Source organism: Micrasema longulum, unplaced genomic scaffold, assembly GCF_059751315.1.
Source record: "Micrasema longulum isolate JH-2025_06_02 unplaced genomic scaffold, ASM5975131v1 h1tg000041l, whole genome shotgun sequence".
Classification (NCBI taxonomy): Eukaryota; Metazoa; Arthropoda; class Insecta; order Trichoptera; family Brachycentridae; genus Micrasema; species Micrasema longulum.
The window spans coordinates 1176384-1197492 of record NW_028277248.1 but is presented as its reverse complement, the minus strand read 5'-3'; the positions used below and the strand labels follow the sequence as shown (position 1 = coordinate 1197492).

Genomic DNA, 21109 nt, shown 5'->3' with positions numbered 1-21109 from the left:
TTATGATTTTCGGTATTCCGATTAAAATAATTTGATATTGAGCAAGAAATACTATTGGGCACAGAAATATCATTTCGTAATGAATCGGAAATGGATCACTAATACATTCAAAAGTTAACTAATGTGTCTTATGTCGTAGATAAGAGTACCGCATATACGGTTGTCTCAAACCCTCTTTACGTCTCACTCTCGATGCTATAGGTCCAATCACGAGTGAGAGAGACAAATTCACGCCTCATGCGGGCCAGTAGCGAAGTAACCAGTACCACTGCCACAGTACTCCTGTGCGCCAGTTGCTTTCGAACCTTTGTTAGAAGAGGACTTTTCGTTAAATCTGCGAACGTTAGCCTATGGTTTAATTTTCAAATTTTCAGCAGTTAGCTTAAAAACACTATCGCTTTTGACTTCAATTATAAATAATTGAAGCATTTACATATGAATATTTCATTTTCCCGATTTCAAATCTCTCATTTTTACTACAACATCATCATCATTCCCTTTCCGCACCCTATGGTGCATAGGGCACTGCATTGGTAAACCAATCACAGCGTATCTTGATCATTTTTTTGCACGCAGATCAGATGATCAGTTTTACGCTTCAGGTGCCAGTCCAGAGACTCTGAAATATTCTAGGGTAAAAACGCCCTTTTAAATAAATATTTCATGTCGGGAATCGAACCCGAGACCTCTTGCATGGTAGGCAAATGCGCTGACCACTACACTACGAGGCCGACGTAACGCGCCGATGTTTTTGGCTCAGTAAGGGAAGGGTTAAAATAAAAAAAACAACAGGAACGTGCCAATAGTAAATGTGTAAAATGAACATTGCTCTTGAGACATAACTCAGGGAGAAAATGCGGGAGTACGTTTGGATGAGGAAAATACCCCGCATCCTAAATCAAACACTGATTTAGGCTTACTTATTTTATTTCTTAAAACGAAAAATATGACATTGTCAAACAAATGAAAGGTAATGAATCAACGTTTGAAAATGCCCTGAAAAGGCGAAGCAAGAAGGTTTTTTGCCTTAAAAAATAAAATTAGTTGATTAATCGGCGTTTGATTTAAATATAAATATAATCATATTGAGTTCTACAAAATAAACGTCAAATCAATAGCAAAAATTTCTTTCTTTCTGTGTGTAGGTGGATAAATAATACAGTTCTGAGTGTCAAATAGAGCCAGAACCTTGAACGAGACTACTCTTACTCAAAAAATTATATTAATAATCTAGTAGCCAGTAGTCCTTCTCGTAGTGTGGTGGTTGACGCATTTGCCTAGGATGCTGGTAGTTCTGAGTTCGAATCCTGGCAAGGTCGATGTAAAATATTTGCCTTTGAGATGGTGTAATGCGACTGTATTATTTATGTCTCTAGGCATGCCAGTCTTTCTCAAAGAGGGCGAAAATATCTTCTTGTGGGTGCTGAAGGCCTCCAGGGGGGCGGTAGATGGCTCTGAATTGAGGGGCTTTAAGTCGGTCAAGGGGGGCGATGGCTGATTTGGAAAAAGACTGTACTGTACTGTTACTGTAGTGCAGGGGCAAGCTCTCTCAACAACCGGTTATTAGCAGATTCCCATATTTTTTTGACATCGAAAGTAATGTTTTAAATTACATTATTATTTGGAAAAAATATATCACAAAAATAGTAATAATAATATTACATTGCATTTCTTGGGTTGATCAATTTACATCATATTCCATACAACGAGCAAGCTGCACCTCTATTGGCCAAAATTATTACTACCGGATTACAGGAGCTTGCATGGCCAAAGATAAAACATGAATTTCAAACTCCAAATTTCAGATTTACCTTAGAAAAAATTAACTTACCTAAATTCAATTTAGTTTTTCAACACTTCTTCATAAGGGCTCTTATTCTTTAAAATAAAACTGCTTCTATTCTATTTCTATTTACAGTTTTGTAAAGCAGGATCTGATCGAAGATATTTTTTCTGTGTTAATGAATCAAGGTTATGAAATTTTAAAGAAGCTAGTTATATAACTCAATTATCATTTCAATTATGCTTTTATATATATATATATATATTCTTTTTCTGTTGATTTAAATCATGCTCTTATTTTGTGTTTTTTTTTTTTTTAATACTATTATATTTTACTATTATTTTGTTGATTTTAATGATACCACTATTTTGTATATTTGATTATGTGTGATTCTTAATTTGTATGATTTATATTTTAAAAATTATTTCTGAATATCTTTTTTGCATTGTATTCTTTGGAATTTGATTATTTATTACATTTACCTTTTTTTCTAGATTGTGATTCTATGTCATTATAATTTGATCTAATTAATTTTACTATGTATTTTTATTGTTATTTATTGTGGCGTGACACGGGCATAGCCTAAAAAGCCTTCATAAGTTCATAAATATTTAATTTTGTTATTTTGAATGAATAAATAAATAAATATAATTTGAAAAATACAAATGAAATTTGTATGTATATTCATATATATACATGATCCCGTAACTTTGAATCGACATTCGAATATTCGAATTGATACTTTAGAAATGAAATCGTTCCGGAGTTCCCATCCCGTTCTCACTCACACAAATACAATTCTACTGACTATGCGATGTCGCATGGATACGCGCTGCACATGTGAAATGGGCCAATATGTGTACGAGCATATAATACAGAAGTTGTATTAGGATAATACTTAAGTCCTGTTCGGTGGTTTATAAGGTAATTTGTTTTAGAATACATAATATTACAAATTGACATTTTAATCCTTAGTATTCGTATGAATACTTTAGTGAGTTTTCAAAAACAAAGATTCGCTAAACAATAATAAAATAAACATGAATTATAAAATGTTTATAACGGACGATGACAGTTCAATTATAGGTTAGTCTTCAGTATCCATTTAAACTTTGAAAATAATGTTTGAGTTATGATAAGAACGTTACTAGTAAATTAAAATTGAATAGTGTCAAGAGTAAATTATGCATAAAGAATAGTAAAATGTATAACTTACACCGTTTTGTAAATATTAAAGTGATATAAAAATCGATGAAAAAATGATTTTTAAAGGGCAATTATTAGTGAACTATCGTTTTCGGTGAGGAATACTTTTGAATAATTTAGATTTTACCATTATTTACTAAGAAATAGTGTTTTACTTAAAGACAAGTAACGGTAGTCACAATTAAGCAAAAAGTATTTGTACACTTATGAATAATACAAATTTATAAATCACCTTTTCGACGAAAGAACTTGTATATGAAATAGCCGTGCGTGTCGTTGCTTTCTAACAATTAGAGTTAAGGAGCCCTCGCGGGTTCCAGTTTTATGCATTTATGTTTTTTTTTTTAATATCTCTTTTGTGAATTAAATGTTTTTGTTAAATAAGAAAATGTTTTAACTAAAACTATTAGCCGCTAGTGTCATTTGTTAAAGATTACTTATCAAATATAAAATAGTCCAGTTTTTTGCTATTATGTTTTTTTTAATGCATTTTTTTGTTTATTAAATGTGCGTATTAAGTTAGAAAATATTTTAACGTAAACTATTAGCCGCTACTGCTATTTGTTATAGATTATTTATCAAATATAAAATAGACCTTTTTTATGTGCCATAATACCGCTATGGACATTTATCAGAATTTTTTCAGCTTACCAATCTAAAAACTCACCGCTCGTACTGCTGTAGTGTATGGCCTAAAATCCTTTATTTTTTATTTTTTGACTTTCTTGGTGGACGCGACCCACAGGTTAAAAAACACTGCCATTAAGTATCTATATAAAAAAAATATGAAAATAGGTGTTTTCATATAAAAGGTCGAAGTTTTTTTGTGCTCTCGGATCGTTGACTTGTATTAAATTAGGTAAAATAAACAGATGAGAAGCTAAAAGACAGGTTCCCACCTCCAGTTCAACACAATGTTCAAACAGTTGAATTACGCATCATGCTGCCCTGGTTCTTGTATGTTCAATAGACTATTTTACGAATTGTAAAAAACACGTTTTTTTTTGTTTTTAAAGTCAAATAAGTCAAATCACTAAGTGGAGATTGGTACTCAAAAAATGCCGAAAATACCATTTAATAACGGAAAAATAATTATTATTTTTAAATGGTCTATTGAACGTACAAGAACTAGCGCAATCGTCAAGTTGATTTTTTTAGTTCTCCGATGGACGACAGTCCAGGAGGCGGTAAGTGGCTCAACAAGGTCTATGCAGACCTAATACAAAATTTCGCTTAGGGAAGTGCTGGCATGGCAAGATATGCCAAAGGTGTGTATTTTATGATCGTACATGATAAATATGTACTTGTAGTGCAATAGTGTGTAATAGGGTTGTTGTGTTTTTGAATGTTTAGTTTATTAAACAACAATATTTTGAGTTTGTCCAAATTTTTGTAAACAAGTACTGGATTCAACTCCCTGGGGAGCTGTTTATATTAACATATAACAACAGCGATGAAGAACATTTAAGAGAGGTAATACAGAAGTCTAGGCATCTACAGAACTTATGACCTGTCAATGGCTGGTTTAAGTGGCCACTTTACACACTGTGTAACATTCACCATTTTGCCCATATTTTAACATCTATATTCCTTCAATTCTTTCATATGTTCTTGCATCTTTCATTCTTTCATCTGTTGATAAATCCACCTGGTCCATGAAGAAGTATAGAAATTGAAAAAATAACAAGATGAATAATAAGATGAATCTCACCAGCATAAATAAAAGTTTCAGCTCTTTAACTTCACAAACATCAACAGATGAAAGAATTGAAGGAATATAGAGGTTCGAATATGGGCAGAATGGTGAATGTTAGACAGTGTGTAAAGTGGCCACTTAAACCAGCCATTGACAGGTCATAAGCCCTGTAGATGCCTAGACTTCTATATTACCTTCTCCTTAATGTTCTTTAATTTATTTATTTAACGCAGGCAAAAGAATATGTAACTACTTCCACAACCTCTCATTCTCCTTGGTTCGTTCCACGGGCACCACCCGGTGATTTCCCAGTGTATGAATACTTTTCCCATTTAAGGGATGTTTAGACTTTAAGTCGCATACCAGTCATCATCATGATCGTCATCATTCTGACTGAACGCTGCCGTCAAACTGAACTTAATTAAATTATATACGCAAAAACACCAACCACCTTTAAAACATGTTCTACAGGCAACCAACCACATTATACATTGCCGCCAATTTTTTTTATTTATTTATTTAACTTTTTGTACATAATGTTATTTGTACATTAGCGGACTTATTACCAAATGGCAATTTCTTTCAACCAAACAATAAAATAAAAGTTTTATTTTTACAATTCAAGTCACAGAACATATTCAATCGAAAATAAAGATTAAAAAGCTAAAGATATAAAAATAGAAATAAAGGTATTTGTTTAAAAATTACCTTAAATCAAAATTATTACTCAATGGGAAAAAAGGAAAGAGGAAAAAGAAAAGGAGGAGAGATTAAGGAAGAGAAAGGAGATGTTTCTTCAGACGTGATTTAAACAGAGATAATGTAGTAACATCTTTGATGGTGGATGGGAGATGATTCCACAGTCGACCCGCATGGACACTATATGAGTTAGAGAAGAAAGAGAAATTGTGGATGGGTATTAGTACTATTAATTAGTGCCTTGAGAAATAAAACGAAGAGGTAAACCATGAACTTTTTTATTACATCTTTTACTTTATTTTTTAATTTGTTTTTCTTTCTCTTTCTACTCGGTATTTTACTATGTTTTTTTAAACATGGTTTTTGCTATACACATACATTATTTTTTTTACTATGACTTTAAATATGTTTCTTACTATGTATTCTGTTTTTATTTCGCATTTTACTGAGTTTTAAAATATTTTTTTTACATATTTATATATTTCTAATGGTTTTTACTATGTTTTCACTACATTTATTACTTTGTTTTTATTAAGCTATGCTTCGTTTTTTAACAACATTTTTACTATGTTTTTACTGCACTTTTACTATGTTTTTACTAAATTTTTACTATATTTTAACAACAATTTTTACCATGGTTGTACTCCATTTTTTACTTTGTTTTTCACTTTGTCCTCTATTTTTATAACTGTTTCTATGTATTGATTTCTGTCTTAGAACGGGCTAAATAACCCTAGTCAGGCAGTCAAAGCAACTTTGTATAAATTATAATTTTGTGTTTGTAATATAATGATAATAAATAAATAAATAAATAAGCGTTGAAAAATTTCAGGTATATAGGAGCATTAGGACTATGAAGTACCTTAAACAGGAGTGAGAGGGAGTGATATTCTCTCCGCTGTCTAATTTTGAGCCATTTCAGTTGCCTACGATAATCAGAAATATGATCATATTTCCTAAGACCAAAAATGTACCTTATGCATGTATTCTGAAGTCGTTCGAGTTTATCGAGTTGCTCACAGCGTAAATCAGTCATGGAAACATCAGTGTAATCTAGAATGGGTAGTAGTAATGCTTGTACAAGGGTGCATTAAGTATTAATGTGTAAGAATTTTATGTGTGCAACTGGAAAAACCCACACAGATGTAATTTTAGGTCTGCACAGACTTTGTACTGTTTCAAACACGAAAATGGTTAAAATTATAAATATGTGCTATTTTTGCTCTCGTTGTATTTAATAAACCGATTCATGAAATTGCTTCGTTTTAACAAGTCAGAAAAAAAAGTTACACCTTGCAGCTCATCCGAGAGTTAAAATATTCTGCAATCGTATACTCAGGTTCTCGATGTCAACTGCTAACTGTTCGTCGGTAGTTATGTCGGAACTACAGGACGCGAATCTGACATGGCAGTATGCACATGAGCTGGCAGCTGACAGAGAGGTCTGGAGGCTGTTTGTGGATACGATGCTTTAACTAGAGGGATGAAATGTGATAAATATTTTAGCTTTTTATCGATTATTTTCCCTAAATATGTTATTCCTTTTACTTTATTTTTATTTTCCCCGTAAATCTTTAGTTTTTTGTATTCTTTAATTTTTTTATCGCTTACCATCATGAATTTACTTATTGCAACATTTAATTATTTTTTTTTATATCCAACCAATTAGATATTTGATTTAAATCTATTGACATATTATTGCAAGAATAATCAATATTGTTTTCAGTCACATAGAGCAGAGTGTCATCGGCAAAAAGTTTATCTGAATAATATTCTAAGCAGTGCCCCGACTCAACACGGATTTTCTAGCTATTCATTTCAAGTTCACAGGCATGGGTCGTTCCTGATTGTGTCGCTTCAAACTGTATCTCTGTCCCTAATAAATGTATGTACAATGTTAGTTATAAATAATAATTTAACAATATCATTTATATAAATAATAAAAAGTATTGGCCCCAAAACTTATCCCCGTGGATCTCCTAGATTAGTATATTTTTTGAAAGATAGTGCATTGCTAAATTTTATTTTTTGTGTTGAATTGTATGTAAATAAACATATATTTATGTAAAAGGCATTTGTGCAATAAATAAATAAAATGAAACAGAAAAGATAACAGTAAATCTCATCCAAAAACAAGAATCCCAATTTCAATTCAATCAAAATGTATGCACGTGTAAACCAAAAATGTTTTAAAATCCGAAGGCCAGAACGCGGGCGATTCGAAGCATTCCAGATCACATCTTCAGAGCCTTGGGTCCGGGGTCCGTCTTAGAGACAATTACGGTGAAACCATAGAGAATCGCCGAGCAGTCGTGCGTGGCGTGATCTCGCTTACGGAGTACGCCAGTTTGTTACAGTATATACGAGTATAGCATTATTGTGACAGAGCATAAGTTTTTTGACACTCGGCCAGTCGCGGGTGTGACACCTTGTGTTCTGCTGGTCCCGCAGAAACCGGTCACAAAAGCGTTCTTACGTTCAAACATATGCATGATCCAGACATATTACATATAATAGACAGACTCCCGTTGATCTTATTTTAACAAGCATTTACCCATTTTTCTCTTTCATTCCATATCAACTGTTTAGCAGCTATCTGCTTTCTATTAATTAATTTCTACCTTATATTTACAGTAAGCCTTTCGTAATAGGTTAAACAACCCCTATTTTTTTGTATTATTATAATTTTTTTTTTACATGAGTCACCAAGTCAATTTACACGGCTTATTTATTTATTTATTTATTAACGGACATTGTCCATGTATACAATTTATAAGTTTTAAATATTACAATAAAAGAATAGTTTAAAACATTTAAAGAAAAAAGAAAGAAGCATTGACAAACATAAGGGACATCGAGACAAGATCTGGACTATTTATTTAGTGCTCGTTTAAATCGTTGTAAACTTAAACCAAAAAAGTCCAGATCCTGTCTTGAGTTAACAATACGACAAAGGCGGGTCATTGGAGAATTTAGGCCATAGTTTGTTCTATGCTGATCGATGAACAGTACTTCATTGTTTCTCAATCTACGAGTCGGAATATTGAATTTAACTTGTCCCAGTAATGATGGAACATCGATTATACCATTTAGTATGCCGAACATATATATGGAGTCAATATTAGTTCTACGTTTTTGTAGACTAGAAATATTTAACATTGACTCTATTTCAGCGTAAGAATAATTATCTCTCTCTAGTCCAAGCATCCACGCTATTTTTCGAAGCAAGCGATGTTGGACTGATTCAATGTGATTTATCCGATTGACATAGAATGGAGACCAGACCACTGAGGCATATTCAAGAAGAGGGCGAACAGTTGAGCAATAAAGAGTTTTGATTGTACGGACATTAGTAAAATCAGAGGATATTCTGTTAATGAAGCCAAGTAATTTCAGTGATTTATTTACTGTATTACCTATATGCTCGTTGTATATCAGTTTATAGTCCAAAACTCTGATGGACTTGACTACATCAATTTTGGAGTTTTCTAATAGGTACTCGAAGGAAATTGGTTGTTTTGTTCTATGAAATGACATTATTTTGCATTTTTTAATATTTAGTTCTAATTTATTGACTTTACACCATCGGTTAAAAGAGTTAATGTCTGATTGAAGAAGAAAGCAGTCTTGTAAAGTTTGAATTATTTTGAGAATTTTGTTGTCGTCCGCGAAGAGCTAAAAACGAGAGTAAGAGAATGATTTAGCAACATCATTAATAAACAAATTGAAGTGAAGATCCTTTCCATTAAAACATATGATTACACTAATTGTGTTATAATTACCACTAACTTAGCCATAAAGACCGAGAAAATAAAAAGAAAAATAATTACGTGATATCGCAATTATATAATAAAAAAGAAAAAATAAAGACAAAACAGGAAAATCACCATTTTAAACGTGCACGTAATAGATATACAGTCTTTTTTAAAACATTATTCTTCATTTATCCATATCAATATATATCAGGCGCTATATATATCATATTGCTATGTACTATGAAACCAATATCTAGAAACAAATTTGAGCCAAAGAATAACATTAACGGACAAGCACCTTAGCTTTTTGAAAAGTAAAGATACCTCTTCCTTAACTATTTTGGCTGATTTGTTGATTAACTTTAGAGCCTAGTTTTGAAAAAAAACATTTTTTTAATGTAAGTTTTACAAGAAAGGCCTAAAATAAAAGCTAATAGTAGGTAAAGTGTTTAAATAAAATATGTAAAATAAATAAAAATTAAACTTTGAAAAATGAAAAGTAATGCAGTACCCTACGCACCACTAAGTGCGGAATAAATTTTTAATTGATACTTAAAGCCTTTCTGATTTTATTTTGTGAATAAGTAATTTTACGTATGTTAAATGGAACCTCGCCGACGAAATGGTACAGCGTAATAACAGTGATTAGTGGCTTAATGGATCGGCTGCTGTAATGGACCAAGAGTCCAGGGTTCGATCCCGGCCACGCAATTATCCTAAGTAATGCATGTAAGTAAAGTAGCTGAGTGCAATTTCGTACCGGCTCATAAGGTAAGGACGGGGATTCGATGATTTTAAAAATAAGATTGGGTCAGTCATCATTAAAATTATGTTTCCATTAAGAGTTACGTTAAATCCAGTATTTGTCTACAGTGATTTGGACATAAGTACTCAAAATTTTTCTGATTAAAACAGCTGGTCTATAACGCTGGTCTGGGTTATTTTTACCGTTGAAAATATTTTCCCGCGTTGCCTAGCAGGCGAAATATTGGTTTTAGATATATGTTCTTACGTCATAAAAACAGACAGATAAAGTGAAAAAGTATGGATGTTCGAACATAGGCAGAATAATGTATAAAAGAGTCTGTACATTGATCATTTAAACCAAAGAAATACATAGTCAAATAGGTGTGTGCATTTTACTTGAATTTTTTCTGAATCTTGAGGTGGGCACACCTAAACATTCTTATACAAGTTTTAATTTTGTGATTTTGCTTTTTTTATGACAGTCTGATTTTTACCTTTTCTCTGGTATATCACTAGGCAACGCCCTAAAACAATTTGCCCATTTTTATACTTCCTATTTTAACAGTAAATAAATTCAACAATGTAACAGTTAATAGATTCACCAAAGTGGCCACTTAAACCAGCCAACGACAGGTCATAAGCCCTGTAAATGACTAGACTTTCATATTCCCTTCTCAAAAATGTTGTATCTCTCTGTTGCAACAAATTTAGATCACAAAAACTCCCTAGGGAGAGAATCCAGCCTATCTGCAAACATTTAGACATACTTTTTTACCTTTAACATACTATGTGAAAAAACTCCCTCGAGTCACTGTACGGTAAACTGAGGTTACCTTAGGTTAACCTTAGGTAACCTGAGGTTAGGAAATGATCGCCTGATAATCACCGTCTCTTTCCATCTTATCAAAATTATATTTGCGTCTTGCTTAGTGATCTTATTAAATTACCTCTCTTGAACGAATGTTTTATATATTTGTGTCAGGGTACTCGATATTTTGTCATTTTCGGAGATCCTAATGGACAAAACACTTAATTTAAAATTATCTAATACACCTAAATATGCGATATTTTTTTTAACACGTAAAGGTTTATTTGAAGATAACAAAAAAAAAGTGAAAAAATTCATAGACGTTGCCGAAATATTAATAAAGTTCGATTTGCAACGCCGGTCATCACCAGAACGGGCGGGTTAAATAGTTTTTTTTTTTACTTTACTTTAATATTTTGTCATAAATATAACAAAATTTTTGAAAAAGTCTTACCTTCATAGGTGGTGCATAGTCCACGGCCATCATGCAGTCACTTCCAACCCCCAATTCTGTCTTGATCATCGGGGGAGCATGGTGATAAAGTTGACCCATCTGAGGGTGGACACCTCCTTCACCCCTAGCACTGTACCACGCGGTATACATAATTAATTTTAAATTCGTATTATTTATTCTCAAGTTGAAAACACACCATTCTTTTTCGAGACGACAATCATATTAACTTTTAACTTAACTGATTTTGTAAATCAGAATGGTCACCGTCAGATAATTTTAAAATTGAGTCACTTCACTATAATTATAATTACTGTTATTCGATTTCCACTTGCCGAATATATTTTTCATAAAATCACAATAATTTCATTAAACTTAGGAGTGATATCATTATTTTTAACTTTAAAAGTTGCGAAATTAAAATTATTTAAGGTATTTTTACTGTTTTACAGTTTTAATAATAAAATCACAATTTTGTTTAACAATTTTTGTAGATATTGCTGTTTTTTTGGTGTTTAACATGTTTAAAACGTTATTATTTTAATGATCATAAATGTTTTTTTGGTTAAATATTATTTTTTATTCCCGAAGAAGTCTGCTGCGTGTATTCTGAAAGAAAAAAGATATTATATTAATAATGAATTAAACAATTTTAATTCTATACTTTAAAACCCCAAGAGTCACATTGAATGATGTTCAGAAAACATGAGTTTGTGATTGTGCGATTCTCAAAAAATCATATATTACAAACCAAATTAGATAATTTCAATCTACAAAGAACTTTCAATCCTCATAATCAGCCGTCTTTTGTCCAATGGTGAACATAGGCCTCCCCCTTTCGTCTCCATATCTTCCTATTCTGAGCCAACCGCATCCAACCACTTCCGTCGTATGTAATAATTATTTTGATAGTAATAGCACATATTAAAATGGAATATTTGAGACAACTGATGTTTTTTTTTGCATCAAATCAAAGTAGACTTTAGATTTTTACTTAAACTAAAAAAATGCATATTTATTAACACTTAGAGCACCGGCCGAATACACATAGAATTTACCCTGTGCCCGCCCCAACTTTGTGAAATTTCATGCATTGGGAAGGGTTTCTTAAAAGTGTCATAATTATGAAAATACTGGGTTAAATGAATTTAAACTTCTCATATTTATTTTAAACAATTCAATAAGTCATTTTTGAATGATAGTTTTGCCAACATTGGCCTTTATGGAGAGCCACATTGCAATGTTTGCACATACTCTCACTCCTTTTTTTGTGCTTTGTATCCCAGAGCGTAAACACATGAGTATAATAACCGCGCGTTGCGTCCCAGTTTTCACGTATTTTTATGGTTGGATTATTTATTTACCTCCATTTTTGTGAAAATCACCTCAAGGTAGTTTACCAACAGCAAAAAAGTACTAATAAAAGTCACTAGATGTCAATAAAATGCACTTTTTGGACAGCTGGTAAACCACGTAAAAACACGGGACCTGGACACAACGCGTGGTTATATAATCACGTGTTTACACGGCTCCGGGATACAAAGTGTACACTCTTGTGTGGCTGTGATGTCACACTAGTCGACAAAGGATACAAGACATTATATATATCTCTTATTTTTTTTAATGAAGAACTCGTATTTTTTGTAATCTTCAAATAAACATTTTCACACCGGATTTGGAAAGTGAATTTTATATAACTATGCAGGATGTTATTAAAAACCTATTTATCCTTGCTACGCGAAGAATGAATGAACGCTAACTCAGCAACTCATCTGTATAAGAGAGAGCACGAAGATAGAACTCATAACAAGGAAGACAGGGACGCTGTTCCATGGCGGGTGTTGTGTAAAACAGATTCAGTGGGCTGATTATAGTGATGGGGGATGCACGCGCTTAATATGAGCGGCGTATATATGATTTTATTTTGCTATATATAACAACGCTAAATTATTTGTACATTTGCATTAATTATGGAAAGGGAATTATTAAACAGTATGTCTCGATGTTTTTTTTCAATTGTCTGAACTTAAGAATATTCCGTCTTTTACTAGTGGTAACACGATGTTACATCACCACGCGCAAAGGAATTATTTACCACAGTCTTTTTAAGAGTTAAGAAAGTGGGCTTCGGTGTTTTATTCACGTATAAAATAGCCTATTATGATAATTTCTGCATCTTTAACATCAAAATGGCAAAAAGAGGACCGTGTTTTAATTTTTTTTATTATTTCCGTATTTATTTTTAAAAAATTTCTTTCGTTCATAAAATGGTGGTATTTGTGTTTTTATGTTGATTATTATATTACTTAATCCTTTATCATTTGTTAGGACATCACACGATCAATATATTACATGTATTTTTCTTTTTCATTAAATATTATATGCTTTGTTCATTACTGTAATAATATAAATATTAACTATTTCAAAATAATGTAAACGATTAACCTGTTTTGAAGATGTCTACATCGGTGAAAACGGTCGTTGGTCAAATAAAACGAAAAAATAAAATTCAAATAAATAATTTTTATGAATAATTTATTAAATTTTCTTGACTAAAGAGTTTTATCAAGAAACATTTGAACAAAATGTTGTACTATAAGTTTTATATTGTATAAATGTGCCGTGTAGTGAATAAATATTCATCAACATCATTCGCTTTCCTCAGACAATGGTATAAAATGCACTGCACAGGTACACCAATCGTAGCGTATTTTGATATTTTTTTTATAAATGTAGGTAAGACAATCAGTCTTACATTTCAGGTGCCAGTCCAGGAACACTGAACTTAGAAATGATAGAGTAACGCGCCGACCGCTTCACAACAAAGCGGATTTATCTCCACTCAATTTCCTCATTGAGAATTTTTTAGTTGAGAGCAGCTGTCGAGTCGAAAACACTCTTCCGGGGATCGGTTCTATTTCACATACAGAACTGTATAATTGTCTGAACTCCCGTATTCTCAATCGCTTCATCCCTGTTGAAAGAATAGATGCATGTCAAGGAAATATGGGGGTATACTTGCAAACCCGGCAAAATACAAAATCTTACGAATGAGATATGAAATTAAATGTATTTAAAATACAACATGGAAATATCACATACTACGAATACAGACAAACATATATGAAATGGACATTGAAAAATAAATTAAGTTTTCAAAATCAATATGGATATTGTGGAGAAACGTTGTCATACATAACTTTAAAAAATAAATTATAAAAAAACATGTTTGGCCTTGATAATTGTGTCGTCAAGATTTGTGACGATGTTCTATTTAAATTTAAACGGTCACTCACAAAGTACAAAATATAAATAAATAGTGACGTATTAGGGGCATAGCCAATGCAATGGCCGTTTCCGAGAGTTAAAATTTTTTAGTTAAATTATTTTATTTATTTTTTTTTTTTTTTGCACCACAACAGGCCAGGAGGCCTAATTACAGTGGTGAATTACATTACAGAGCACCCAGGCTTGAGAAAAGTCACATTTTAATTTTTGTGTTCTCACCGGGAATCGAACCCGGAACCTTCCGTGCGTGAATCAAGCGTCTTGACCACTACACCACGGAGGCCACTTTACTCTACTGTATTTCATAGACCCTTATTATATTTAAAATTGTAAAAAAATATAATATTTCCCTATTGTTTACAATAATTATAACATTGTCAGTTAAAAATACGGCTTGATTTGTGAGAATCTAACTTTCAAATTATTAGGTGTGTGTGTGCCATGTTTGCAAACATGGCAACATCTACTTGAGGATTGCAAAGTTGGCAATCCCCAAAATTAAATTAATTATTTATTTGCATGTATAGAAATACATAAACATGGTTAAGTGGTTAAGACGCTTGACTCTTACATGGAAGGTTCCGGGCTCAATTCCCTGTGAGAATACGAAAATTTAATGTATTTTTTCTCAAGCTTGGGTGTACTGAATTGGGCCTCCTGGCCTGTTGTGGTGCAAAAAAAACTAAGAAAAAAAACTAGGATATTATTTCATCACTTGTTACATATAAAATATTTAAAAAAATTTAAATGTTTTAAAAAAAGTTAAATAAATTATTGTATCTGTTTTTTTGTGAATAGTCCAAAACAATGTAAGAAGTATTTTACAAATTTCAGGGAATTGATGCCCTATAAGTTTATGAATGAATATTTTTAATGAACCTGATTCAATGGAGTATTTTTTATCGTATATTCCATTGTTTTTTTTAATTCTTGCCGTCGGCGTCGCGTCGGTATTGATCAAATTATTACGGATTTCAATTAAATAATACAATTATTAAACGAAGTGCTATTTATACCCAAATTACTTATCATAACTTGAGGTCAACCTACTCGGCCAGATCAATAATAATTGAGAACTGTTAGAAGTGTGACGTCACTTCCTTGGCGTTTCTTAGAAATATTAGGACGACCACTTTTCCTGAGTAATACAAACAAATCTACAATAACATAATTATTTTTTTGGCATAGGGCACTGCATTGCACACCAACCGCAGCGTATCTTGATTATTTTTACGCTTCACGTACCAGTCTAGGAGCTAAGAAAAAGTCTACGGTAAAAACACCTTTTTAAATAAATATTTCATTCAAACCATTTCAGGAATCAAAACCGAGACCTCTTGCATGGTAGGCAAACGAGCTGACCATTTGACTACGGAGAGGACAAATTTCATTACTTATTCATAACACGGCATTTATTTTTAAATGAGTTTTTTATTTAATTAATTGTACGAAAATTGTCGTAGGTACCTATTTGTAAAACAGTTAAAATTAATTTTCTGAAAAAAAATGTAAGAACGGATATAGAACGAAATAGAACAACGGCCTCCGTGGTGTAATAGTCGTTTAGTAGTCAAAACATTCCCGGTGAGAACACAAAAAAATTATTTGATTTTTTTGAGCCAGGGTATTCTGTGCTGTAATTCACCACTGTTATTGGATCTCTTTGTAACGCGAAAAAAAAAAAAAATTGAGATGTATTTCCAGTCCCAAGTTCAAACCCCGCTATGCCAAAACTTGTTTGCCACTTTCTAACACGGTAATGTATGACTTTTTTTTATTATTAATATTTATGACATATTATATTACTTGATATTTGTACCTATATAACAACTAACCGGCTTTTCTATGCCCATTAATTTTGAGACGGACCCGCATCTTCTTCAAGACACTAATTACTCCAACATGCAACTCCTATAATAATAATAAGTATGAATTACTTATAAAGCGCCATTTTCGTAATATAATACCTCAAAGGCGCTTTACAAAGTGATTATATAAAGATATAAATTTAATTTTAACTTTTTAATTTAAGAAAAATAATGTACTTTTTCATATTACTTTTTCACCACATGCTAAGAATTTATTCAAATGATTTAGAGAACAAGTGGGTTTTAAGTTTCTTCCGAAACATCACTTCACTCTCACAGTTTCGGACTTCTGCTGGGAGAGCATTCCATGCCATAGGGCCTGTGACCGCAAATGCACGTTCGCCGAATTTAGTGCGCTGTTTGCGTAGAGGTATAATAACTTTTCCTTTTGACGTAGATGTAGCTGATCTAAGCGTAAGACGTCTGTCAGCTAGTTCATCTGGGATGCAGAGTTCCCTTAGTTATTCTACAGCGGAGTTGTGCAGTGACTTATACATAAGCCAAAAGAGTTTGTATTCCACCCTCTGTGGAAAACGTAGCCAGTGTAGTTCCCAAGGTAGTGGAGTGATATGACTGAACATAGAGATTCCAAAAATAAATCTTGCTGCGGCATTCAATACAGACTGTAGGCGAGTCATTTTACTCATTGGTAGACCTGCGTAGATACCATTACAATAATCGACTCTAGACACTACAAACGCATTTATTAATTGACGGGCGCCATCAACTGGCAAATTTTTGCGTTTGCATTTAATCTGCCCAGCTGTACTATGGTAAATACATGTTGTGGAATTCGCAACTACTATAGTGAAGGTGCATAGTAGAATTTGCACGTTAGTTTCATGACAAAGAGGTGAATACGTCTTAAAACCGGTAGACATAGAAAAGTCGGTTAGTTGTAAAATATAAATATTTCCAGACGTTCATTGAAGTTTGGTAATGTATCCACAATAAAACAAGTTTATTGGATTATAATTCTACTTTATTTTTTATAAAATATGCAAAGGGTATATTGTGACGCGTTTTGTCTTGTTAGGACATTTTCAAACAAACTAACTTTAATATTCACAATGTTTCTTTATATACTAAAAATAATTGCTATTTTATGTTTGTGGATTTTTATAAAAGCCAAAATAAGTAGAGTAAGCACACATTATGATAAAACTGTAAATACTATTAAATCTCATTATAAAATACATAATTTACTGCCTTTGAACGGGGAAGCTATCCCTAGTTAGGCAGTTTAGATGAACCAATAGCAAAAATAAAAAATATGTATGTTTTCTTTTACTACTGAATTGATTTGTTGTATGAATAATTACTTGTATATTGCTGTAATAAATTTGAAAAAAAAAATGTGAAAAAAAATAAAAAAAATTTACTTATTTTGGCTTGTATAGAAATCCACAAACATAAAATAGCAATTATTTTTAGTATATAAATAAACTTTGTAAATATTTAAGTTAGTTTGTTTGAAAATGTCCTAACAAGACGAAACGCGTCACAATATACCCTTTGAATATTTATAAAAAATAAAGTAGAATTATAATCCAATAAACTTGTTTTATTTTGGATACATTACCACTTAAATATGGAATTCTACCAATTGTCTGCATACACAATAAATAAGTTCATTGAAGTGTTGAACCACAAAGCTGATGCTTTGAACACGGCGTTACAAAAATAAAAATAATTGTATGTTAACAAAATTACAATTTCTTTATTTACTACATTTTTTAAGATAATAGATATTTATTTTTATTTTTTTTTTTATTTTATTGAAAATTTTTTTTTTTTACAAAATACATTTTTGAAATACAAAATAGGTTAATATACAGAACATCTTATATATAACGTTTCTACCTCTCTAATAAAGTAGATACTTGTGTTTAGAGAGGGAGTTCGTTTCACATTTTTTTTTTTTATAAACAAAGTAAATTAAAATTAAAATTAAAAATAAACAAGGTAAATTAAAAATAAAAAATAAACATTCTTTGGTATGAAGTCAAGGAAGGGGTGAGTCTTAAATGTTTTTTAATTTTAGTTTTAAAAGTTTGATAATTTTTTATAGATTTTAAGTTTTCCGGAAGTTTATTAAAGTTTTTTTACCTATGTACGTATAATGGTTTAACGTTGCTGTTGTTTTACATCTGTGCAAAATTAAATTATTAGAAAATCTAGAGTTACTTGAATTTTGCACTTCAATAGTTTTTTCTTTAAAAGTTTGTAAGATAGAGGCTTTATTAAAAATTTCTTCAATTGTTGGTATATTAAGTTCTTCGATATCTCTGGATTATGTGTAGTCTGCCTTATTAGGTAGAACCTGTTTTAAGCCAGACATTTTTTTGTGTAGAGCCTATAATGAACTCAATATACAATTTTACAATTTCGAAAATCCTTTTTCTTTTTTTAAGTTATTTTTTTTTCTTTTTATGAAATACATTTTTAAAAATGTTCTGACCTTTTTTTACTCATGTCCAGTAACCAATTTTTTGTAAATGTATTAAATTGACTGCGGGTCGTGATTTTACAATGATCGGGCAAAACGATGTATATTTTGGGACGCAAAAACCTAAAATTTCTTTGCCCGAATTCAGAGTTCGTGGTTGACCCCATGACCCATCCTCTAGTCTGATTCCTGGTGGTATATGAGAGTTCCTTTTGCGATTTTGCGGAATAGTTAACTTCGGACAACGCAACATAATATTTCAAACAAATCTCGTGTATATTTATTATAGTTTGTTTGTATCACCAGAAAATTGAATAGTGTGGTCACCCTAAAAAATCTCCGGGTCATAGATATTTTTTCATTCACTATAGGCACAAATGATGATTCATCTGATCAAAATTCAAGTAAAAAAGTAATAAGCTAATCAACCAAACAGCTTCCGTGCGCCTTTACATAAAAAACACGCAACCGCTGTCCAAACATTTTAAATTAGATCTCTTTTTTTCAAGCAAACGTTGAAAGCGTTTTTTTACTGTACCAGAACCCGGCTTTATTCAATCATCTTCCACGAACTTGATTTTGGATTAATTTTGATATTGTCAATACAGATTATACATCAGTTTACGATATTATTCCGATGTTTGATCGTGTAATTCTGGCTGTCTTTTTTAAACCAATAATAGTATGGATCAGTAAAACATAAGTAAGATTTGAGGGTAAAATTAACAAAATTATAAAAAGGTTGAATTATTGGTACGGGCGATGGTTAAGCCAGAAGCCGTTATAATGTTTCTTTTTAAGGTAATTGTTACGATTTCGGTTCAAAATGTGTAACAAATTTATAATAAAATGCATTTAAAATAAATACACGGATATAAAGTATTCTTAAATTAAGTGAAAATTGATATCAACAATGTTTTGAGTATGCCCAAATGTTTGCAGACAGGGTTAATTTCATTCCCTATTAAGTTACCAATAATATATAAATTTGTTGCAAAAGAGAAGAATGATTTGTTTTTGATACGGGAATATGGAAGTCTAGGCATTTACAAGGTTTATGACCTATCGTTGGCTGATTTAAGTGGCCACTTTATACACCGTGTAACATTCACCATTTTGCCTATATCTGAACATCTATGTTCCTTCGATTTTTCCATCTGTTGATGCTTGTGAGGTTAAAGAGCTAAAACCTTTATTCTTGCGGGTAAGATTCATATGGTTGAATTTTGTCACCTACATACTAGGCAACGCCTGAAAATAATTTTCAATTTATATTCTTCTTCTTGAACCAGGTGGATTTATCAACAATGTTTTGAGTTTGTCCAAATTTTTGTAGAAAAAGACTGGATTCAAACCCCTAGGGAGCTGTTGTATTATGTTAATATTAATATCTCCCTAGGGGGTTGAATCCAGCCCTTGTCTACAAAAATCTGGACAAACTCAAAACATTGTTGATTCACTATTCTGACCGTATTTAAACATCCATATTGTACTCAACTCTTCCATCAGTTTATTTTCATATCGTAATAAAGTTAAGACCGTTATTGATGTGGGTGAGATTCATCCGGCTGAACCATTTCACCAACGAATGGAAGATTTGAGAAAATCTGGATGTTTAAACATAGGCAGAATGGTGAATGTTACGCTGTCTGAAAAGTAGCCTTAACCAGCCAATGACAGATTAAAAACCCTGTAAATGCCTTGACTTCCATTTTCCTTTCTCAAAAATGTTTTATTCCTCCGTTGCAACAAATAAAAATCCAAATCACTTCCCATGGAGGATAATCAGCCAGACTACAAACATTTGGACATACAAAATTTTAGACTCTCTTAAATTAACTAAATTGCAAGAACGAAGAACGTCGACCGATCTTATGACTTTATATAAAATAATAAAACCAATGTTTGATACCCTTGATCTACTTAAATTGATTTCATTCTATGTACCACCTAGATTAAGCAGAACATCTACAATATTTTATTGTCAAAATTCTCGAACGGTAGCTCAATATAACTCACCTTTTGTTAGATTACAGAATACCGGAAATGAATATGTATCACATTTTGATATATTTAGTTTATCTCTGCCTAACTTAAAAAATAAAGTGACCAACATATTTTTATCAAAAAGAGCAAATCATCTTCAGAAGATTGGGTTGGAATAGTTATAATTTGATTGATTAATGTATTTTGTTATTGTATAATTTCTTTAAAATATGTGTGTATTTCAAGTAATGAATAATGTGTACAGTACGAGTATATTAATATTTCATACTCGATTTTTTTTATTTTTATTTCTAAGCACTCTTTATACCACATATATGTAAATGGCAGAAATGCCGTTTATAAATTAATAAAT

At 31.6% G+C, this 21109-nt stretch overlaps 1 protein-coding gene across 1 annotated transcript in view; it reads right to left on the bottom strand.

Annotated features, from left to right (window-relative positions):
- Positions 1-11694, bottom strand: part of LOC148285316 (zinc finger protein rotund-like) — a 222520-nt gene extending 210826 nt beyond the window's left edge. The window contains exon 1 of the mRNA XM_088227116.1: positions 11149-11694. Coding sequence (XP_088083242.1) covers positions 11149-11298 — 150 coding nt within the window. The 5' untranslated portion in view covers positions 11299-11694. The remainder of the gene's footprint in view (positions 1-11148) is intronic.
- Positions 11695-21109: the final 9415 nt, after the last annotated feature.